The sequence below is a fragment of the Pogoniulus pusillus genome, chromosome 30 (genome assembly GCF_015220805.1).
Source record: "Pogoniulus pusillus isolate bPogPus1 chromosome 30, bPogPus1.pri, whole genome shotgun sequence".
NCBI classification, from domain to species: Eukaryota; Metazoa; Chordata; class Aves; order Piciformes; family Lybiidae; genus Pogoniulus; species Pogoniulus pusillus.
This window is the reverse complement of record NC_087293.1, coordinates 5,694,260-5,717,722: the sequence shown is the minus strand read 5'-3', so window position 1 is coordinate 5,717,722 and position 23,463 is coordinate 5,694,260. Positions and strand designations below refer to the sequence as shown.

Here is a 23,463-nt window from a genome sequence, read left to right as displayed (position 1 = left end):
TTTTTAATGCCTGTTTTCCTCCTTAACAGGTGGTGAGGTAGTAAAAATAGCCCAGCTGGCTTCTATAGCAGGAGCACAAGGCAGAATTGCTCAGCCAGAGACCCCTGTAACACTGCAGTTCCAAGGGAACAAGTTCACTTTGTCACACAGTCAGCTTCGCCAGCTCACTGCAGGGCAACCCTTGCAGTTACAAGGTACTTAATTTAAACCAGGAGGTTTTTTATCATGCAGAATGGTTGGGTTTTGATGTGGACAGCATGTTTCTCACTGCTGTCTGGCAAGGAGATTTTTCCATCTCTGTTGCTTGTACTGTTCTGCTCTACCTGTTTTCTGTGTGAGAAAGGGATAACAAGGTAGCTCTGTTTTGAAAAACAAGTTCCTATCAAGTGAAAGACATTGTTATTTTTGTGTATTGTATTTCAAGATTGTATTATTGAATCTGTTTTGATGTGTGTGTAATACAGAGTACAGCTAAAACTAGGTGAGGCAGATTATTGCAGATAAACTCTGTGCTGAGCACAAACAGATGAAACTGAGGATATTCTTGGTTTGTTCTGAAGTGGTGTATACAATACTTCAAGGCTGATGTGCTTCTGAATTTTGACCCAACTCTTATCCTGACCTGAATGTTCTACCTACAATGTATTTTGCCCTCAGAATTCCCTTTGGTGATACATGTGTTGCCAAATTCAGGGGAACCTGGAAATTGTAATTCTCTGTGGCAAACAAAATAAACAGGGGGAAGAATACTAAGTGAAGATGTTTTTTGGGGATTAGATTTTGTCCAAATTCTGTATAAAATATCTAGATTTAGAATGTTACCTCTGTGATGTGAAACTCTTCTTTAAGCAAGGAAAATTTGAGTGTTTCCTACCTATTGGATATTTCTGGAACTTTAAAACAGATTGAACATGTCTGTGAAAATGTAATATAGTTTGAAACAGCCCAGATCAGTTTGTAACAGTACTACTGGACATCTGCTTATTCTTCTCCACTCTATCCAGCCTAATTAAATCAAATCTCAATTTCAGGAAGTGTTCTTCAGATTGTTTCAGCACCTGGTCAGCAGTATTTGAGACCTCAGGGTCCAGTTGTCATGCAGACAGTTTCCCAGGCTGGAGCTGTTCAGAACGCTCTGAATGCTTTAGGAAATCAGCACCAAGCAGGTGTCCCAACTTCCACAGCAGTGACACAGCAAGGTAGGTTCTCTAGCCTGGAGGAATGTCTCTAAATATTCAATGATTAAAAATCACATTGATACAGAACTTCAGGTTTTTGCAGACTGTAATTCTGTTGATTGAGTTCAGAAACAGGTTAACTGTGAGGCAGATCCTTTGTGCTTGGGTCTGTATTGGAATTGCAGTTAAGCTTTTAGTACAAATTTGGGAGAGCCTGGAGCTGTATTAAATATATAGACTTTATTTTTCACCAGTTGAATCTTAGGTCAGATTTTTGTGGGAATAAGTGAATTTTATATCCTCTGGTGGCTTTTGTTTTTATTCCAAAGAAAGATCAGAGGGATTATTTTTATAGTCACATAAAATGTACAGCAATTATCTCCGTTTTTCCACATGGCTTTTGCTTTTATCTAATTTTCTTTGCTTCTCTGTAATCAGGCTTTTGTTTCCATTTTCCCCTCTGCAAATGCAGAGGTGCCTTGCTGCAAATGTGATCAGTTCCTTACTTAAAAATACAATCAGGATGCTGATCGGACAAGGAGCAAAGGGTGTAAGTTGCAGCAAAAGAGGTTCTGCCTCAACACAAGGGGGAACTTCTTTACTATAAGGGTCACAGAGCACTGGAACAGGCTCCCCAAAGAGGTTGTGAAGTCTCCTTCTCTGGAGACTTTCAAGGCCTGTCTGGATGTGTTCCTGTGTGATCTGTGTTAGATAGCATTGTCCTGCTCTGGCAGGGGGGTTGGACTCGATGTTCTCCTTGGGTCCCTTCCAACCCGTAACATCCTGTGAGCCTGTGATCAAAAAGTATAGAGAAATTGGTGTCTAGGATGCATTTACAATGAAAGAGCAGATTGTTAAATGATGATAAATGCAATGCTAGGAGTTCCTTCCCTGGAAATGGCCATCTGCTATAACTGTTTGCTCAAAACAGACCTTTTCCTGCTTCTTTTTCATGTATTAATGTGCCCTAGAAGTTCACATTTTGATTTTGTGAAGAGTAGACATCTCATCATAAAAAGGGTAGAGTAAGCTTCAACAGCCTCCCAGTTGTTGGGAGGTAAAGGATTTCTGTTATGATTTAGGAGCTGTGAGGCTCAAATGCTTCATCCTCCAGCTCTGATTACATTACAAGTACCCCTAATACAGCCACAGTTCAGAATAAAAAGTGATGTAAGATTTCCACTACTGTCATGAGAATTAGCTCTCTTGAGAGCAATAATAACTACAGCACTTTTTCCAACTGATAAAAGAACACGGTTTTTTTTTGCTGTCCATCTTGGTGTTCACCAAAAGCACAGTGAAAATATAATTTTGACTTTTTGGATAAATTACCAAATCAATTCCATTGCTTTAGGTGATTGGAAACTATAATTGTGATGCTTGTGCGTAGCAGAATTGGATTTACGCTTCTAGCTCTTAGTTCATTTGTAATGAAAATGTGGAAAGGCAAAGCTTAAACCTCTACCTGCTCCCTGGAGTCTCTTCTTAATGCAAGGGCTAGCACCTGCTTGTTAACTTGACTGCAGTTTTTCATGGGTGTATTGACTTGCCACTAAGTACAGTTTCACTGTGACTAGTGGAGGGTCATGCTGCCTTTCTAGTACAAGTACTCGGTGCTGATGAGCAGTGCATTCTGGCTGAGACAGAAACCTAGTTATCCTATCAAGAGAATAACTGCTCCACAGTGACTGTAGCCTTGCTGGTACATGAAAGGTATTACTGTGGTTTCGATTAGTTTACTTGTGTGTGATGTTCTTACAGTTCAGTTAGTGGTCTGGAAAGACATCTGCTTCTTGAATTCTTGCTGTAAGGTTCTGTCAGAGTTTCATCGGTTTCTAGATACACTGAATTCATCTTGTGATGGTTTGGGTGTTCCCTGCCTCCTCCCCCCCCCCCCACGTTATAAATCACTCAGACTAAGCTCAGTCGGCTCTGGAAATATGAATGAAGCTATTTATTTACAGCTAGCACAATATACAAGCAGATATTTACAGTATATACAGTTATAGACAGAAATATACAAGGTAAAAAGGTAATACAGAAACACAACAACCCTCTCAGAAACCTGAGTCCTCAGGAGGGGCTCTCAACCACCCCTTCACCTTCTTCCTACCCCTCTCTACCCCAGTCCCAACGAAGAATTGAGGTTTGGCCAGAGGTTAAAAAGCAAAGTGGGTTAGCCCAAATGGAAGGTGAGGTTAGAGAGTAAGATGTTGCTCAGCCAGCAGCCCAAGCAAAACTGAGAGAAAATGGTGAGAGTGTTATCTAATGTTTTTCTCTCTTGTTCCCACACATCTCAGTGAGACTGTGAGAGAAGTAGACATCACCATTGTTTTCCTTTCACAGCCTGTAATCTAGTTCTTCTCACCAAAACATTCCAGCTAGCTTCAAACTAGCACAGTCTGTTCTCTGAAAGATCCCAGATTTGTTTAGAATAAGTTAGAACTATCTTTTTCTGATCTAGAATGTAGCTAAGGAGACCTTATTATGGCCTTCCAGTATCTTAAGGGGCATGCAAGAGATATGGTGAGGGACTTTGTAGGATGTCAGGTAGTGATAGAACTAGGGGGAAATGGAGCAAAACTAGATTCAGATTGGATCTTTGGAAGAAGTTCTTCACTATGAGGGTGGTGAGACATTGAAACAGGTTGCCCAGAGAGGTGGTAGAAGCCCCATCCCTGGAAGTTTTTAAGGCCAGGCTGGATGTGGCTCTGACCAATCTGACCTAGTGTGAGGTGTCCCTGCCTGTGGCAGGGCAGTTGGAGTGAGACAATCCTTGAGGTCCCTTCTGGCCTGAGAGTTCTGTGATTCAAAGTGTTAGCACTTACTGCACCATACATGGCATTTTACATGAACTATGAACGCAGCAAGTCTTTGTGCAAAGCAAAGTAAAATTCCATTGATCTGTGTTGGATCTTTGGGAAAACCACTGTGAATAGCTGTCAGATACCTGATGTGTAACAAAGTGCAGATTCACAACACCCAGAGGACGCTTAGAATAACGATTTGTCTGCAGTGATGATGTGTTACATCTATGAAAAAGACTACTTATTGACAAAAAGAAATGAAACCAGTCTCCAGAAAAATAAATATGTAAACACAGGGTTTATCCTCAGTTTGTATTCCAGGTAGAACTGCAGTTGGTAATTTGTCACCTGGTGACATGGGAGCAGCGTTAAAACCAGCACCTACACATGGACAGTCACAGGTACTTAATTTCTACTTTCTTGTGGAAACACAGCTTTTCAGGATTGATGCTAAGGGCTGTAATTTGCAAAGCTGGAACTAATTAGGAACTTGGATGATTGCAGAGTAGCTAAAAAACCCAACTTTCGTCAGTGTTTCAGCTTGACAGATCCTATGCTTTTTTCCTATAATCCACAGCTTGAAATAAATTGTGGTCTAGAAAAGCACTTAACAGTTTTGTGCTTTGCTCTGGAGCAAAGCTGGAGATGGGTAGGTTCAGGCTGGACGTGAGGAGGAAGTTCTTCACCATGAGAGTGGTGAGACAGTGGAATGGGTTGCCCAGGGAGGTGGTTCAGGCCTCGTCCCTGGAGGTGTTTAAGGCCAGGCTTGATGGGGCTCTGGCCAGCCTGGTGTAGGGTAGGGTGTCCCTGCCCAGGGCAGGGGGGTTGGGACTAGATGATCCTTGTGGTACGTTCCAACCTGACTGATTCTATGATTTTGTGATAGCAAACAGTGTAATAGGACAAGAGAGAATGGTTTTAAGATGAGGGAGAGTAGGTTTAGACTGGATGTCAGGAAGAAGTTCTTCTATATGAGAGTGGTGACACTCTGGAATAGGTTGCCCCAGGAGGTTGTGGATGCCTCCTTCCTAGGGAGGGGTGTTCCAGGCCAGGCTGGATGAGTCTGGTTGAGAGGTTGGAGTAGATGATCTGTAAGCTGCCTTCCAACCGAGTCTGTTCTATGACCATAATTATATATTAATACATAAATAAAGGACTCATCAGATTTTCTCTGTGTTTTGAGCATGCAGGCAATTCAGTAAATTTTTATAGCTTTTTAATCTTAACAATTCTTTAGAAAAGATCCTCAAGCAACCTGTAAAGCGTAGGGGGATATGAAGTACATCTTAAAATGTGTGAGAACCTGCACCTTAGCAATAGTAATTTGCTAATGGTAATGTCCCAGTTATAAATGATTCATTTTGTTTTGTTTTCAAAACTATGAAAGTTTTCATAGCACTATGAAAACTCAGTACTTAAAGCAAGGAGATGCTGAACTACAATTGAATGGATGGCTTAAGCTGAACTGAATTTAGCGGTAGTCCTCAAGTATTACCCCAAATTTTCACCTTTTGTGGTTGATCTGAGTAGTTGTTAGCTCGGATGCTGTTGATACAAAGCACACAGTACTCTCTGATCCTGATAGTTTCATCCCGAAGGAATTCCTACATGGTTGTGATGAGCAGCAAATGTTCTTTTCAACTTCTCTTGGCTAAGGAAACCTATGAGGAGAAGAACCGGCTGCTGAAAGAGCGCCTGGACAGAATCTTTTCAGGCAATGAGCGCCGCTGTTCACGGGCCCCGGTGTATGGCAAAGACTTGCTGAGTGTTTGTTCTCTGACCAGTGAAAGAAAGTCCTCTCAGCAGTCTTCCAGCCAAGACAACAGTTGGAGGTGGGCTGGCTTCGTGAACTGTTGCCTTTCTTCAAGTGCCTCTGGAGGCCCAAGTAACCCATTGCAAGAAATGATCCTGACTTTGGTTCAGCAGCAGGAATCTCTGAATGATGTTGTTAACAGGTAATGTGTGACTCTACCTTTCATGTTTTACCACATGTAGTTGCTTCTTTAACACACCTTTTCTGAAAAGCTTTTAAACCTTGGTTCTATTCAGGAGCTTTTTTTGGGTTAGACTAATTTATTTAGCAGGATGAACACTAAAGTAACGGTTGCTTCTGTTTCTTTTAGAGTCTTTATAATAAGAGTTTTCAGTGCCTCATTTCTCATTTTAAGCCCAAATTCAGCTGACCATATTTCATCTTGCATTCTTATCCTTTGGATTTACATCTGAGTAAGTTGGCTGCTCTTGGAGCCAACCAGCAAGGATTAAGACAGAGAGATGTAGGCAGAAAATGGTTTATCTGAATCTGGGCTTCAGTGAATTGTGTGCAAAGCAATAGCTGCAGTTTTCCAGAACCATGAAATGCATTTAGAAGAGCTCCCCATTTTTTCTAACTTGCTTTTGTTAAGTGTGGTATGATGAGTGTTTCTTGTGTTTGAGCACCAGTGGTCAATGTGCAAACACCTTTAGAGAAGCTGTATTAGAGCAGACAAAACAAACCAGAAAGGGAGCTAGAGAATATTAATGTATTGAAGGTGCGCAGCACTTACTGAGTCACTTTAACAAAGTGGTTAGATAGTAGTATAAAATTACATGATTGGCAGAAAATTACTGCTGCAGATGATAATTGCATATGGAACTTTCTAAACTGATATTCTCCTGTTTTGGTGGTTTTCACAGGGCTCTCTTCGTATTGCCAGCTGCAGTCGCTGCTCCCCCATGTTTGTATGTAGCAAATCCGCCCCCTTTGTATAGTCACAAATTGAAACTCCTTAAGCACAGCCTTAAGCAAAAGGCAGCTCCACACTTGCATCAGTTGCAACAGATTACAACTCCTCACTTGCTACAATTCCCTGACCTCCGGCTGGTGCAGTATGACTCAGGTAAAGGAGTTCATTGGGTGGTAGAATTTCAGTAATTTCCAGTTCCACAGCAATGGAATTTCTACACAGAACCATTATTGCTTTTCTTGTGTGAAATACAGGAAAATTAGAAGCTCTTGCTGTCTTGCTTCAAAAGTTGAAATCGGAAGGGCGCCGCGTGCTGATTCTGTCACAGATGATTCTGATGCTGGACATACTGGAATTGTTCCTGAATTTCCATTTCCTCACCTTTGTGAGGATTGATGAATATGCCAACCATGAACAACGGCAGGTAGGTCTGCCCTAACAGTTGTCCGCTGGTGCAGCAGTATGTGTTGCTCAGGCATTTATATGCTGCAGCCCGAGAGAGGCATTTGCCTTGTTTCTTACTCATTTTGATGTACTTGCCTTGATTTTGTCTGTTTTTTAATTAAGCTATGGTGGGTTTGGTTGTTTTGATTTATTTGCTCTTTGCTGTTCCTGCTTTTCTGTAGGAGCTGATGAAAATTTTCAACAGAGACAAGCGCATTTTCTGTGCCATCCTTTCCTCTCACAGTCGTTCCACTGGAGTCAATCTTGTTGAGGCAGACACTGTTGTGTTCTATGACAATGATCTAAACCCAGTGATGGATGCAAAAGCTCAGGAATGGTGTGACAGAATTGGGAGATGTAAAGATATCCATATATACAGGTGATGGTTACAGACCTTCGATGTGCTTTAATGTTAATTCAGGTAGTGCTGCTCTGTGTGATTTGAAATGAAGTGGAAACACTGGTGAAAACTTCATCTCACTTCAGTAAAACAGATACCAGGTTATCATATATAAAGGTGATCTTTTTGAAGTGTAATGAATTAATTGTAGCTTCGTGCCTTTCATCTGCTAGTTTCCATGGAGGGTTTGAAGTGAGGTGTGTTTTGATAGTTCTTGACCAAAAAAACTACAGTAATTGTCCAAAGGAAGCTTTAAAGTAGAGGTGGCAGTGTGGGTTTTCTGCTGGGCCTGTAACAGAGCTAAAACCAAAACACAAACCACTGCATTTTAAGAGCTCAGTGTTATTCTCTAAGGGCAATTTCTCTTCTTGTTTCTGAAAGCTGTTTTGAAAGGTACTTATCAGAGTTCCCTTCCTTTTTTTAGGCTTGTTAGTGGTAATTCTGTAGAAGAGAAGCTTTTGAAAAATGGCACAAAGGACTTGATCAGAGAAGTAGCTGCTCAGGGAAATGACTATTCAATGGCCTTTTTAACACAGGTGAGTTAATATTCAAAATGCATTCAAATATATGTGTTGGAGTGTTCAGCAAATTCAAGCTTCTGTGTAGCAGTGTTTTAAAAACAGCTTCCTAAAAATCTGTTTGGGCTAGAATTGGTAGGTGAGCATGTTAGATTTCATGATTGCTTGAACCCTAGGTGGTAGGGCCACATTCTCTCTGCTTTTATTCCTCCGCTTGCATAGTGGTGCACAGGCCTCACTTATGTGACTTAATACATCCTGATTTCTTGCACCTTGCTGTGAAATTCGGCAGAGCTTTGTAATGGAGGTTTCTACAACTTCAAAAATGTGAAATAGGAAGTTTGAGTGTTTGGTGAGATAGTTTCTCACTCGCTGACCTGAGATGCAGAAGACTGTGACTGCACTGAGGAAGGTAGTCTATCCCCCTCTGGCACTCCCAGTATGGTGGTGCAAGATAAGTCACTTTCTGACCTCACTGTAAATGAATTGCTAATGCTTCACTGTAGTCTGCAGTGCTACAGGAGGAGGTAACAGAAGAGATAACAGACAATTTTCCAGAAATTAGAGATAGAGGTTTATTTTTTCCTTAGTCATTCTGTGGTCTGTAAGGTCACTTAAACCTGAGCTAATTCAAAGCTATAGAAAAAAAGCAGAATGCTCCCAAAAGCTCAATTAATTTCCTTTATTTTTTTGGTCTTTTTCTTTTTTTCTTCAACTTAACAAGCAAACGATTCAGGAATTGTTTGAGGTTCATTCTCCTATGGAGGATTCTGGATTTAGAGTGAAAGCAGAAGAATTTGTAGTACTTTCTCAAGAGCCATCTCCAGCAGAAAATATTTCACCTAAAGTTGCAAGGCCGTTCATAGAGGTAAATTAAAGAAATTAAAAGTAGACCTGTGTAATATCTGTGTAACATCTGTGTCAAACAACTGCCTTATCACTTTTTGTTTGGGTAAATGGTATCAATCTCTTTTTTTCTGACACATATATGTTTTTCTGTTATTTCCCTTGTAATGATAATTCCAGAAGACCACAGTGGAGTTGTAGCTGTTCTGGAGACTTTTTCTCCTGCCTGAGCAGAGACTTCTTCCAAACATTTGTGTTGGATTTCAGTGAACTCCTTAGGAGGTTTCTTTCCATATTCTTGCAATCTTCATTGTGTTTCAAAATGTCTCTCTGAAAGGCTCTCAACAGTATTGAGCAAGAGGATGAGGAGTCAAATGATTGCATACAAGAAATAAGATCCGAGTCAAGTATTGAACCTTTGATCACAGAGCTCTGCGAGACAAAATACAGTGATGAGCCCTCACAGCTGCAGGAGTTAGTTGCTGTTGTGGATCAGGTACTGTGACTTTCAAATATTTCAGTTCCTTTGCCATTTGGCCTTAAAGCAGCTTTGTCAATGGTCTTGATGCTCCCATTAAATGGATGGGGGATCTCCTACTCACTTAAGCTGCTAAACCATCAGAGATTTAGTTTAAAAGAAATGTTTGCTACACTCTACTTCAGTTAACTTTGCTTCTGTTATCATCAGTACTAACTTTTTTTTCTTGCTACCTTCTCTCAGCTGACTCCAATTGAGAAATATGCCTTGAATTATTTAGAGCTCTTCCACGTTTCAGCTGATGAGAATGAGCCACGGCTGAGTGAGGTACAACAACAAATCTTCCTTATCCACCTTGTTCTGTCACAGTATGCACAAGAAGGATTATATGTGAGGCAGAAGTTTCGCCAATCGCATGGAATATATTGTAGGCACTTCTGTGATCTTCTCTTGGTATACTTTATGAACACTGAAATGCCTTGCAGAGAGCTTTTTATTTTGTGATTCTCTGAGTTTAAGCAGATGTCAGTTCTTAATTCCCTATTCAGAAAATGGGAATAGCATTTTGCAGTGTAGCTCAGAAAATATTTATCCTACTCCATTGACAGCAGAGGGAAAAATGTCACTAGTTCCCATGAGCCTGCTTATTTGAGTAAAGGAGATGTGTTCTGGTTATCTTGAACAGCCTGATCATCTGGAAGGTGCCCTTGCCTGTGATAGGGGGGTTGGAACCAGATGATCTTTTAAGGTCCTTTTCAACCTAAACCATTCTGTGAATCTATGAAATTCTGAGTTTGCTTTATGTCAAGGGTTTAAGGACCTCAGAGACCAAAACCCCCAAAATCTCTTCTGAATGGTCATGAAAGTACCTGTTAAGAACTAAGATTTCTGTTCTTAAAAACGTCAGAGTTCAAGGAGTTTGCCCATAAGAATACAGCTGCTAAATTGTAATCCAGTGTCTTTCACTACATGAAGTTTGTAAGTAGTCTGTTTTTCATCTAGATGGAACTGAAAACTGCAAAAAAAGCATGGGAAGTCCAGCATATGAAGGAACTGAAGGAAAAAGAGCAGAAAATGCTTTGGGAGGACGAAGAGGAACTTTTAACCTACACTCGGGAGGATGCCTACAACAAAGTAATTGATCAGTCTTGGTTTTTTTAACAGCATGTCTTAAAGTTATTCTGAGAATAGCTTTTCCTTCAGGGTTCAGTGGGATCATTTGAATTGTGTTTCCTTTTTCTTGTGTAGGAATATGTCTATGAAGGTCCGGATGGACAAACTGAAATAATGCCAGTAAGTAAAAGTAACACCGGACAGCCTAAGCAGGCTGTTTATTTCTTGGAACAGAGAGATTAGAGGAGATTTGATATTGCAGTAACTACAAATTCTGCTTTGTGCAGCTCTGGACACCTCCCACTCCACCTCAGGATGACAATGACATCTACATAGATTCTGTTATGTGCCTGATGTATGATACTACTCCTATTCCAGAGTCAAAGTTGCCTCCCGTCTATGTCAGGAAGGAACGTAAGCGACACAAAACAGATCCATCTGGTAGGTGTTTGTTCAAAACTGTGCTGAGATTGATTGCTGAAAGTAATCAAGAAAGAAATCAAGGAGATTTTCATACTTGCTGTGTGTCTGGTCCAGTAAAGATGAAATTTGTGGGTTTGAATACAGAAAAATTCTTGTGTCAGCATGTTCTTGAAGCAGTAGAATCAGTGAAAGTCTCAGTTTCTATCATGTGTCCTTCTGTCTAGATATACAGGAGTTTTAAAGAAAACAAGTGCTCTACTATGTGAGTTAGGGCAAGGGTCATTTTATACCATATTCTGTTCTGGTACTGACAGTATGCTTTTAAGAGGCAGAGGTAACTATTCTTGTACACCTGTGAGGGCACTTTGCAGCTGTAAGTAGCAGAGGAATCAAAGAATGGTGGAAATACTGCATCCAGTTCTGGTGTCCCCATGATAGAGAGGATACAGAGCTGTTGGAGTGAGTCCAGAGGAGGGCCACAAAGATGATCCGAGGACTGGAACACCTGTGCTCTGAGGATAGGCTGAGAAAGCTGGGGTTGTTCAGCCTAGAGAAGACTCCTAGGGAACCTTAGAGCTGCCTTCCAGTATATGAAGAGTTCCTACAGGAAGGCTAGAGAGGGACTTTTCATAAGGGTGTCTAGCACTAGGACAAGAGGAAATGGTTTTAAGCTGAGGTAGAGTAGGTTTAGAGTGGATCTTGGGGAAAAAATTCTTCATTATGAGCATGATGAGACTCTATAATAGGCTGCCCAGAGAGAGTGTGGATGCCTCCTTCCTAGGGGTGTTCAAGGCCAGGCTGGATGAGTCTCTTTGAGCAGTGTCGCTGGCCATGACGGGGAGGTCAGAGTAGATGATCTTTGATGTCCCTTCTAGCCTAAGCCATTCTGATGTTATGAGCTACTTACCAAGAGTGGATTGAGTCAGGTTTTTTAAAGATGTTTTTCCTTTTGCCTTAGCTGCAGGCAGGAAGAAGAAGCAGCGGCACGGAGAGGCTGTTATTCCACCTCGTTCGCTTTTCGACCGAGCAACACCAGGAATGTTGAAAATGCGCCGAGAGGGCAAAGAGCAAAAGAAAAACATCTTGTTGAAGCAACAAACACAGTTTGCAAAGCCTTTGCCAACTCTTGTCAAACCAGCTGCTGAGGCTGGACAGGATAATCCAGAGTGGTTGATCAGTGAAGACTGGGCACTTCTGCAGGTCAGGCGATACCTGTGCCTTGTGCTGTTATTGTACATTTGTTTCTCATTTCAGGGATTTTCTGCACTTTATCACTTCAAGGTTATTTCTAATTCTAAATGGCTAGTTTGGCTTTTTGCTGACATAAACCAGATTGCCTATCAGCTGTGTTCCTCTAAGAATCAATTCAAAGTTAAACTACAGAACACATGATTAAGACCTATTTTTAATGTGAAGACCACTTCCAGATTAGTTATGCTGGCTGGACAGCTAATGCAGCTAAGGTCCTCCTCACCTTTGAGAAAGGAGCAGCACTTGAATGACATCTCTGTGCTCCTCGTGTGCCAATCTCCAAGTGTTTTCTTGTGTGTCAGTCTACATAGCAGCACTTTCTGCTTATTTATTCTCTGTGAAGTTAGGTGAACCCATAGCCTGAGCTCTAAGCTCTCCATACCATTGAGGTAACGGTATGTGGGCACATGCAGATAAGGGTAGGTTTGGCAGATTGCGGTGATTTGTCATCTGAAGCTTCTGTCCCTTTATCTATTGCAGGCAGTGAAGCAGCTGCTGGAGCTTCCTTTAAATCTTGCTGTTGTATCACCAGCACACACTCCCAATTGGGACCTTGTTAGTGATGTTGTTAACTCCTGCAGCAGAGTCTATCGCTCGCCCAAACAGTGCCGAAACAGATACGAAAATGTCATTATTCCAAGGGAGGAAGGAAAGGTGAGTTCACAGAGAGTGATGCGTCTCCTTTTACCTTAAGTTTGTAGACTTTTTTTTCCCTTATCTCCATAAACACTTGGTTTTGTTTCTTTTTCATTTGTTAAATGTTTCAACAGTGTAAATAATAAGAAAAAAAAAAACCCACAAACCTTGTAAAAGATTATAAAATTAACCTCATCAGGATTTCCACTTATTTTATGTGATTTCTTTGAAAAGAAAAAAAGCACCTGAACAAAATCTTCCACAAAAGATCATCTAACTTTCCTTCTTATTTTACAGCTAATGTACGAAGCTAATCCTAAAAAGAAGACAAAAAGTATTTATAAGGTGTGCATTGGTATTCTTTCAAAATCAAATCTAGACACTGTGGTATTTAGCAGCAATGGAGGTGGGCAGATAATTCATATGAGATCCATGTTGAGTGTTACTTGAGTTCTAAAAACATCAATTAAAATTCCAAATGGATTTTTTCCTTTCTTTGTTGGTACAGTGGATTGACACCAGACTTCAGCTTTTGGATTTGATAGATAAATTTGAACTCATGCAAGGAGTTTGTGATTTCACTTAAACTGTAGTGGCTGTTTTTCTTCCCACCTAACAACCACCATGTAACCTACCCTGTTTTTTACGATGGTACTTAAGATCTGTAAGAATGCACTTCATGCTAGAGTCTAAGTGGATTACAAATGCATAGTGAATTTAACATTTGAAACACCTTTTAGTGAAATAGGATGATAGTACTCTACAGAAACAAGTAAATTCCTGATCATGAGTGGCTTCTTCCAAAACACACAGCAATTTAGTGACAAAGTTGGGTAGAGAATCTAGAAGCTCTAGCTATAGTTCTCTGACCGAGATGCAGACTTGTCCCTGACTGGCAGCTTCTACTTAGGAGAAGTCAAGCATTAGAGTGGCATGGTGTGTTGGATGTTAACATAGCTTTGTTGGGAGAGCAGTGCAGTGCTGGTTTTGTTCTTTACGTGTGCGCTATGCATAACTCTAAACTAATGGGCTCTCGGTTTGGGTGTTAAACTTGCAAAATCTAAACTAAAGCAAAGTTCTTTTTCAAAGTAGAGTTTGCCATTTTGTATGTCCCCAAGTGCTGATGCCAGTGTGACCGTGAGAACTGCTCCTTGTTTTGCCTTTTTGATTTTTTTTTTCTTTATATATTTCCCATAGAGTTTTGTGTAACAGTAAGTTATGACAGGAGGCAGGACCCAGTCTGTGATAGGTTTGTTGGAGGCCGTTTTTAACTAAACTACAAGCGCACCGTGTGTTTATACGTAGACAAAAGGCCCCCTGGGTTTGTTTGCAATTGAAAGCTGCTCTGTTTTCATTTTTTAGACTAAAAACAGTCGCCCGCTTCGCACCAATCAGATCTATGCTCAAGATGAAGGTGCAACCCACACGCAACTTTACACCAACCATTTTGAGATGATGAAGATGATTGCGGGGAAAAGAAGCCCACCTATCAAACCTCTGTAAGTTGAACTGGGATCATTCAGTCTCTCTCCCTCTCTCATCACAGACCTCCTGGAAACCGAGTCCTGAAGTGGTGCTTTACACTCTGCTGGTTTGATTCTGTGTTCTTGATCTCTTTCCTTTGATCTTTGTGTCAGGGGAACACCTTCATATGTCATATGTTTGGGTTAGCTTTTGCTCGCTGCGTGAGTTTGTTTTGTGTGATTCGTAGCAGGAGAGCACTCAGTTTTGTTTTGGTTTTTAATTTTCACTTTCCATTTGCCTGAATTGGAAACATTTTGATGCCTGTGCTGTTTAGTAGTACGTTGTTTTGTAAGTGTAATCCTGCAGTAACTTTTTCTGTACTCATTTAGTATTTGAGTCTTTCTGAAATGTCCATCTCTATACAGGCTCCAGTACTGATGGGAATACAATGAAAACGTCACCAAAAAGGCAGTTACCTGCTAAAACAGATGAAATTAAATATTGGTTTAAAGGTGTTGGGTTTTTTTATCTCTTTCCACTAATAGAGTTTTGCTCAATTTCAGACTTGGTATGAATCCTTTCCAGAAGAATCCAAAGCATGCATCAGTGCTTTCAGAAAGGTGGGTGCTCTCTGTCTTAAAGGAGTTAAAGATATGTAAAAGTGCTCTTGTTAGTTTTTTCCTCCCATTTTAACTTCCAGTTATTTATTTGTGATGCTTGTGTGTTTTGTCTTATCTGTTTCTAGTGGAATCAACTATGATAAGCCACTTCCACCAATTCAAGTTGCATCCCTCCGAGCAGAACGTATTGCAAAAGAGAAAAAGGTATGGATGGGCTCCATCCTAGCTGTACCTGTGACTGCAGTAATTAAACACTTAGCAGAGGAAGTAAGAGCAAAGCTGGCTTCTGGGAGAAGTTTGGTGGTACAGCAGATGTTCTGAGCAGCTGCAGATTGTTCACATACTAAGGTTTAGATACCCAAGTTCCAAAGTGGGACCTTTCCTTGTACCTGATTGTTCACATACTAAGATTTAGATACCCAAGTTCCAAAGTGGGACCTTTCCTTGTACCTGATTGTTCACATACTAAGATTTAGATGCCCAAGTTCCAAAGTAGGACCCTTTCCTTGTACCAGTATGTCACATTCATACTCATTCAGAAGCATCTCTTTGGAAAATGTATGAAAACCATCTGAAAGTCTTGCTTTATTTTTGACCATTGTGTAGCTTCCCTTCTTAGAGTATCCAGAAAGAGTTACTTGTCCATGCCCGTTGATAGTGAATTGCTTGTTGTGCTATGCTCTAAGTCATGTACCTGTGAATGCAGCTTGTAGTTTGAAACTAATTAGGCCATGTAAGTTGGAGTTAGGGAGTTACTGTGAAGACAGATCTGTCTGCTGTCTCTGCACACGTGTGTATAACGCATGCTTAGAACTGAAAGGGTTTTGTCTTTTCTTTTGTTGTTAAACAAATACATCCTGATTGTTACATGCTTTGAAGACTGTGAAGCTCACACTTTGATTTCCTAGGCTTTGGCTGAACAGCAGAGGGCACAGCAGCAGACAGGTCCACAGCCTCAGCAGCAGCAAGCTGGCCAGCAGCAAGCTCAGCAACCAGCTGTACAGCAAGCACAAGCCCAACCTCAGCCGCAGGCTCAGGCACAGGTAGTTCAGCAGCCTCAGGCAGTAGTGCAGACTGCAGTAACTACTGTGGCCAACACAGCAGTATTGGTAAGAAAGGGAGAGCTTGGTGCCTCTGATGTAGTAACTTCAGTTCTTCTGTGTGTACCATATTTGCCTATTTTTCCTTCTCTGGAAAGTGAGAATTTTAGGTCAGTATGAGATAAAAACTATTCTATTCTTCTTGTTCTTTTTCCCGACTCTCCTGGGTATCCTCTTTCTTGCTTGTTTAATACTGTGTTTGTACCATTCTAGCAATGGGTCTTGGCATTCTGAGGTGGAAAAACAGCATAGATTTGGCAAATATTTGTTAGACTTCCAAATTAATCAAGTCTCATTTACACAGTCAATGAGCGGTGTTTGTACAGAAGGCTTGGAGAATAAAGAGAATGTAGCTCTAAGAGCTCCTCTGTTAAGTAACTTCAAAACCAAAGCTTCAGTAACCTTTGCAAGGCAAGTGGAGTGTTGCATCCCACAGGACCTACCATGGGGTTCTTTTATTGCAAATCTGTGCTAAGTCTTCATGGCTTCCTTAAATCTAGAGTCTCTTTCAATGAATGTGATGACAGGTGTGAGGCTTTTGTTTTGAGAGCCAATCCAGTTTTTGCACACTAATGTGTGCAGGTAGTGGTGACTTTATTTTGCCTGTGGAAGGGCAGGAGTACTTCAGCTGTTACAGGAAGAGGCAGAGGGTGGGTTCTGACCCATAAGTATTGCTGTGTATCTACTGCTTACTGATGGTCATCTGTGAGTGGCTGGCTGTGGTGTGCCAGAGTGAGGTACTGCTCCCTTCTTGTGCTAACAAGGGTGTCAAATGTCCAGTGTTTACCAGACATTTAACTGCTTTCCAGTTGCTCATTAGTGTGGCAGGATTCTAAAATAGACCTCAGTCGGTGTTGATACATAGAACAAAGGAACTGCTGCAGAAGTACCTGTGCATTTTACTTCATTTTTATAAGCTGTCACTTCTGGAATACAGCATTTGTGTTACACAGTGTAGTAAAGTAAGGGCTGTTTTCACTTTTCCTTTATTGCTTTTCTGAACTGTTACCTTAATTATCTTCCAAATAGGCAGGTGCAATCAAAACAGCAGTCACGGGGACGAGCATACAGACTGGTAAGGAGATTTTCTAATGAGGCATTGGAGATGCTAGGACATTCAAGTTTTCACTTGTAGCATCTCACATTTAATCCTGGCTGTCTTTCAGCTACAGTGAGTGGAAATGTCATAGTGAATACTGTTGCTGGAGTTCCTGCTGCTACCTTTCAGCCCATCAACAAACGTCTGGCTTCACCTGTTATACCTGGGACCCTGACTGTGAGTAGATCACATCCCTCCTTGTGTCCCTGGACTGATGTTGGTTGTGTGTTTTATCAGCAGATCTGTTTTCTTCTTTAGCTTTCCCTGTTGCCAGAAACTCTGCTTCTTGCAAATTCCACGTGCATCTTGTGATCCTGTATCAGCCACCTCTTGCTTACCAAAATAGTAGAGCACGTTGGAACACTTTATCAGAAGATTTCCTAAGAGATACTGCTGTTAGAAATAGTTCATAGACCTTCTTTTTGTTAATTATTATCTTTATTTCAATGGCTTAATACTATAAAAGATTGTGATGGTTAGGGTGTTATAGTTCATAGACCTTTTTGTTATTATCTTTATTTTAATGGCTTAATACTGTAGAAGATTGTGATGGTTAGGGTGTTACCCCCCTCCCCTTTAATAAATCACCCAGACTAGACTCAGACGATCTGGAAATTGAATGAAGCTTTATATTTACAGCTTAGCACAAGATACAAGCAGGTATTTACAATATATACAGCTACAGACAGAAATATACAGGTTAAAAAAAGGTAATACAGAAACACAGCACCCCTTTCAGAAACCAGTGTCCCCAGGAGGGGCTCCCAAACACCCTTCCACCTTCTTCCCACCCCTCTACCTTATCCCAGACTTTGCCTTACATTCAATGAGAGTTTGAAGGGTTGGCCAGGGTGGGTTAGGAAGCAGATGGATTAGTCACACAAACAGAAGGTTAGGTTAGAGAGAAGTACAGCCCCAAAGACAGGGAGCAAACAACTCTGTTATCTATGTTTATGTTCTTGTTTTTATACATCTCAGCAAGCCTATGAGTGAAGTAGACATCACCATTGTTTCCTTTTCACACCCTAGCATCTAACTCTTCTCACCAAAATATTCTAGCTAGCTTCAAACTAGCACAAAGATTAAGCAAAAAAGAAGGTGGTCATATGAAATCTCTGTAATGTAGTTAAGGCTGTGGTGATCAGCCTGTCTGGAAAAAGATTTAACCAGCTGCTGACTGAGACATATCCCAACAGATGGATAGATGTGTTAGACTTGGACCTTCTTTGCTTTTGCCCCGTTTTTGCATTTCTGCTGTTTGTTTCTAGAATTGCTTAATCCATTTCCAGAAGGTTCCCTAGCTTTACATGAGAGGTGGAATCTGTGAGAAGTAATGACTGTGTTCTTCTCCAGAGTTCGGGAGGCACTGCAACTGCACAAGTGGTCCATACCCAGCAGCGCACTGCAGCAGCACCTACTGCTTCCACAGAGCTGGTGACCATAGCATCTACCCAGGGCGTTCGGGCAGTCACATCAGTGACAGCATCAGCAGTAGTGACTACAAACTTGACTCCTGTTCAGACCCAGACAAGGTCTTTGGTGACTCAAGTTACACCAGGTAATAATCATGTACTTGGGTTTTTTTTTTTTTTGGGGGGGGGTTATGTATAAGGCCCCAGAATTTCTGTAGGTTGCTTGAGCACTGCAGCCTCACCACGTTAAAAGTCAGGGTTTGTTGGCAGCACAGTTAAGCTCACTTTGGTGGTGGCGCTCAGATTGTATTTTTCTCTGGTATTTCTGGATAAAAAGTTGCAGTAGAGAGATACTTGGTCCTTAGGCATTACCACTAACAAGAAACAGGAATAATCTGTTTATACCAGAATTGATTGTGTTGACTGAAAACTATTGTGAAGACAGGAGCATGTACTTTGTTATTTGTGCTGCTTTTACATCATGTTTATCACACACAGAAACATCCAGGTTGGAAAACACCCTCAGGATCACTAAGTCCAACCTATAACTCTACTCAACAAGATTCACTTTAAACCATATCTCTAAGCACTGCTTCCAAACGACCCTTAAACACATCCAGGGTTGGTGACACCACCACATCCCTGGGCAGCCCATTTCAGTGCCTGGCCACTCTCTCCATGAGGAGCTTTTTCCTAATGTCCATTCTAAACCTCCCCAGTCTCAGCTTGAGGCCATTCTCCCTTATTCTGTCTCTAATTACTTGTGAGAAGAGACAGGCACCAGCCTCTCCACAATGTCCCTCCAGGTCGTTGTAGACAGCAACGAGGTCTCTCCTCATACGTTTTTATTGTAGTTAGTCCACAAACTGTGCTGGAGGAGCAAAACGCTAATTTAACAGCTTGACTATTCAGGTGAAATCAAGGAATTAAACTGAATGTTGAAAATCATTCTTCAGAGCATTTTGTTTTTTCCTTCATTCACAGCTACACCAACAGTCCAGCTGTCTGGCAAAGCAATCACCCCTGCTCACTTCCAGCTTCTGAGGCAGCAGCAGCAGCAGGCTGCTCAGGTGCAGGTCCCACAGATCCAGGCTCAGGCACAAGCTCAATCTCCAGCTCAAATAAAAACTGTGGGGAAATTGTCACAGGTAAGGAGATGCTTCTGAAGTCATGTGGCATGCTACTCTTAACTGCTAATTATAAGCATCATTAACAGTGTGTGTTGTACCTTCTTTTCTTGGGCTAGAGTGAAGTGTAGCTTTCTTAAATTGGATTCTGCCAACATTTTATGCAGGCCATGAGTCTGGTGGTAGCCATTGCAGACTGTCACAGTAGGGCAAGACATAAAGCACTTTCTGCTGCCTGTTCACTGGCAACCCACTGCATAAGGAGTTGCACTGCTTGCTCTTTGGTCTTACCTAAAGCCTGGTATAGAATGTTTCTTCTTTAAAGCTCCAGATACATCTCCATTTTTTTTTCCTGTAGTCCTGTAAAAGACTGGAAATAATGGAAGTGTTTGATTTGTGCAGGAGCAGCTGATCAAGTTGCAGAAGCAGAAGCTGCAGCTTCCCCAGCAGCAGGCAGCGCAGCAGACGCAGCAAGGGGCACAACAGCAAACAGCACAAGTACAAGTGCAACAGCAACAGCAGACTCAACAACTCACTGCTGTTACAGCACCTCGTCCTGGCACGGTTCTCACAGGCACTACTGTGACAAACCTGCAAGTTGCTCGTCTTGTAAGTTGTCTTTGACTTGGCCAAACCAATCTTCAACACCTTTCTCTCTTCACTGGTTTAAATGAACTGGGTACCAGTCACTCAAGCACACAAGTGCTTCTTACACTACTTAGGCAGTACAAAAGATGCAGCTGTAACATAGATAGCTTGAATTTGCACTTCCTCACTGATACCAGCCCTGAATTGTGTTACTGCAAAGTAGCAGTAGAGAAACATTCACAACTCTCAGTTGTTATATGCAGCAAATATTTTTGTGCCAGTACAATAATCTTCATTCCTTACTGCTTAGACTCGTGTTCCTGCTTCCCAGCTTCAAGCACAAGGACAGATCCAGGCCCAGACTCCGCAAGCAGCCCAAGTTGCTTTGGCAAAGCCTCCAGTGGTGTCTGTCCCGGCTGCTGTTGTGTCATCTGCAGGAGTCACTACGCTCCCTGTCACTGTTGCAGGCATTAGTGTTGCCATTGGGCAGCCCCAGAAAGCAGCAGGTATGTCAGCAGACTTGCTAAATCATCATAAAATGTTAAATCCTGCTTTTTTTTAAAGGTCAGACCTTTCAAATAATGACACTTTTTAAACCCTCAAGTGATAGAGGTTTGATTCCAGTTTATTTCTAAAATGAGGTAAGAAAATTGAGCTTGTTCCATTTAATCTGGGGGTTAGCATGATTTCTTAGCCAGATGTGGTTGGCTTGTGTTGTACTTTTTGGTTGAGCTGTGCATGAGAGTAGATGAGCAGATTTTACATGTAAAGGTGTGGTAATGGCAGCAGTTATAAAACACAGAAAATGGAAATAGGAAAACCTGTGTTTTGTGACATGTTTCCTCTACCCTGGACAGAATTGTTCCTGGAGGAAGATTATTTGGCTTACTCATGCCCTTAGATAACAGAATGGGTTGTTTTTTTTCTCCGCTCTCAAAATCATATGTCTTATTCCCATTAAAATCAGTGGGATATTGGTGCTTGAAGCTATGCAGATGCCTAAGTCTATAAAAAGCACAGTCTGTTTGCAAGCTGTGATTACTGGGACAAAGCAATAAAATGAAAACTCTTAGAGTTCTAATTATTTTTGCAATTTTCAGGAGGCCAGACGGTAGTTGCGCAGCCACTGCACGTCCAGCAGCTTCTCAAACTCAAGCATCATCAAGCAGCTCAGCAACAGAAAGCTATCCAGCCTCAAGTTGCACAGGGACAAGCTACTGTGCAGCAGAAGGTACTTTTGTTTGCTCTCCTGCCTAGTTATGGAATGCTTTTGTGATTGCAAAGCTTCAGTTCTGGATTGCGAGGACGGTCCTAGGCAGGGTCAATCAATGTTTCTAGGGGTGGATTTTCAGTGTGTCTAGAGAGAGCAATTTGCCATGTGTCCTTATCAAGTGGGTAGTAATTTCATAGAATCAACCAGGTTGGAAGAGACCTCCAAGATCATCCAGTCCAACCTATCCCCCAGCCCTATCCAGTCAAGTAGACCATGGCACCAAGTGCCTCATCCAGGCTTTTCTTGAATACCTCCAGGGACGGTGACTCCACCAACTCCCTGGGCAGCCCATTCCCATGCCAAGCATTCTCCTATTCCTGTAGCATACCTCCACAATCCATAAGTGATCTACCATCCTCAGTGGGACCAACCATTATCTCCAGTGATAATCTTGAAGATGATGCACACTATAATGTCTGGTAGACTCACAAAGAGATTTTCCTCCTGGCAAAACTGGTAGCTAGAAAGGAATTAAACCTGGTAGTGATGTGTACTGGTGGGTATAGAAAAAATACCAACCAGACACTATTAGACATGAGATAAAGCAGCCATGGGACTAAGCTCTGTAGGACCCCAAACCTTGTGATTTCTCACAGAAGTGCTTGTCAAACTGTTCACACTCAGGTGAATTTGGAAAAGTGATGCAAAGAAAGTCTTAGAATCACAGAATCAACCAGCTTGAGAAGAGTCCTCCAAGCTCATCCAGTCCAACCTATCCCCCAGCCCTATCCAGTCAAGTAGACCATGGCACTAAGTGCCTCATCCAGTCTTTTCTTGAACACCTCCAGGGATGGTGACTCCACCACCTCCCTGGGCAGCCCATTCCAATGCCAATCACTCTCTCTGTGAAGAACTCCCTCCTAACATCCAGCTTATACTTCCCCTGGCACAACTTGAGACTGTGTCCCCTTGTTCTGTTGCTGGTTGCCTCTGAGAAGAGACCAACCCCACCTGGCTACAACTTCCCTTCATTTTTTTCAGTAAGACTCATTTGCACTGATTCCTCATGTCCCAAACTGGGTTCTGTTGTTGTCTTGTTTTAAATAGTTGCTTTCGAGTACCTGAAGGGATCCTACAAGGAAGGCTGCAGAGGGACTTTTGTAAGCATGTCTAGCACTAGGACAGGGGTAAATGGTTTTAAGCTGAGGGAGAGTAGATTTAGACTGGATCTTAGGAAAAAATTCTTCAGTACAAGGGTGGTGAGGCTATGGAATTAGGCTGCCTGAGAAGGGCGTGGATGCCTCTTCCCTAGAGGTGTTCAAGGCCAGATTGGATGAGGCTTTGAGCAGTTGTGTCTAGTTGAGAGGTGTCCCTGTCTGTGGCAGGAGGTGATCTCAGATCTCTTCCAACCCAAGCCATTCTAGGATTCTATAATTAAGATTCTTTTTAGTTGCTTCTAATATAAACAGCTGTGGAATAGTCCCAAAGAGTCTCACTGTTTACAATATAAATGGTGCAAAACAGACTTTATTCCTGAAAAGTCACCTTCTCATGGGCTTTTCTGTCATGCAGCCACCAGTATGCTGGTTTGGAAGTGTAGTTTTGTCTGAGGGGAGTGTGTGTAAGAGAGAACAGTTATTTCAGTAAATATTTCAAATGATTCAGGTCATTTGTAGAAGTGCACAAAAACCTTCTCCTAATGCTCATTTTGCTATTATTAATCCTGGGAGCATTTTGTATCAATAATTAAATGTAAGGAATCTTGATGGCTGTGTGCCTATTCATTAAAACACCCCTACATTTTGTATTTATTGATGCTTCTATTCTCTCTGCAGATAAATGCTCAACAGGTTACAGTCCAAGCCCAACAGCAGACGTCACAACAACAAAAAGTAACTTACACTACACAGCCTGCCATTAAAACACAGTTCTTAACAACTCCAGTTTCCCAAACCCAGAAACCAGGTGGAACCCAGCAAGTGCAGGCCCAGATTCAGGTACAGGTAACACAGGTTTACAC

The 23,463-nt window shown here is 41.7% G+C and overlaps 1 protein-coding gene across 12 annotated transcripts in view; it reads left to right on the top strand.

The window, feature by feature from the left end:
* The window catches only part of EP400 (E1A binding protein p400), a 59,096-nt gene that overhangs the window by 30,398 nt on the left and 5,235 nt on the right, over nucleotides 1-23,463 (top strand). For 5 of the 12 annotated variants that reach the window (XM_064168622.1, XM_064168623.1, XM_064168613.1 and 2 more), the window contains 29 exons: nucleotides 30-194; nucleotides 1,032-1,199; nucleotides 4,295-4,386; nucleotides 5,642-5,940; nucleotides 6,662-6,864; nucleotides 6,966-7,135; nucleotides 7,338-7,534; nucleotides 7,980-8,091; nucleotides 8,798-8,941; nucleotides 9,257-9,415; nucleotides 9,641-9,724; nucleotides 10,400-10,531; nucleotides 10,646-10,690; nucleotides 10,798-10,951; nucleotides 11,892-12,133; nucleotides 12,665-12,838; nucleotides 13,118-13,165; nucleotides 14,183-14,319; nucleotides 14,848-14,904; nucleotides 15,030-15,108; nucleotides 15,813-16,013; nucleotides 17,034-17,079; nucleotides 17,171-17,280; nucleotides 18,457-18,661; nucleotides 19,500-19,663; nucleotides 20,045-20,251; nucleotides 20,541-20,736; nucleotides 21,331-21,461; nucleotides 23,279-23,446. In XM_064168622.1, coding sequence (XP_064024692.1) covers nucleotides 30-194; nucleotides 1,032-1,199; nucleotides 4,295-4,386; nucleotides 5,642-5,940; nucleotides 6,662-6,864; nucleotides 6,966-7,135; nucleotides 7,338-7,534; nucleotides 7,980-8,091; nucleotides 8,798-8,941; nucleotides 9,257-9,415; nucleotides 9,641-9,724; nucleotides 10,400-10,531; nucleotides 10,646-10,690; nucleotides 10,798-10,951; nucleotides 11,892-12,133; nucleotides 12,665-12,838; nucleotides 13,118-13,165; nucleotides 14,183-14,319; nucleotides 14,848-14,904; nucleotides 15,030-15,108; nucleotides 15,813-16,013; nucleotides 17,034-17,079; nucleotides 17,171-17,280; nucleotides 18,457-18,661; nucleotides 19,500-19,663; nucleotides 20,045-20,251; nucleotides 20,541-20,736; nucleotides 21,331-21,461; nucleotides 23,279-23,446 — 4,289 coding nt within the window. Of the gene's footprint in view, nucleotides 1-29; nucleotides 195-1,031; nucleotides 1,204-4,294; nucleotides 4,387-5,641; nucleotides 5,941-6,661; nucleotides 6,865-6,965; nucleotides 7,136-7,337; nucleotides 7,535-7,979; nucleotides 8,092-8,797; nucleotides 8,942-9,256; nucleotides 9,416-9,640; nucleotides 9,725-10,399; nucleotides 10,532-10,645; nucleotides 10,691-10,797; nucleotides 10,952-11,891; nucleotides 12,134-12,664; nucleotides 12,839-13,117; nucleotides 13,166-14,182; nucleotides 14,320-14,847; nucleotides 14,905-15,029; nucleotides 15,109-15,812; nucleotides 16,014-17,033; nucleotides 17,080-17,170; nucleotides 17,281-18,456; nucleotides 18,662-19,499; nucleotides 19,664-20,044; nucleotides 20,252-20,540; nucleotides 20,737-21,330; nucleotides 21,462-23,278; nucleotides 23,447-23,463 lie in introns of all 12 variants that reach the window. The other 7 variants (XM_064168624.1, XM_064168620.1, XM_064168621.1 and 4 more) reach the window with 6 other exon arrangements.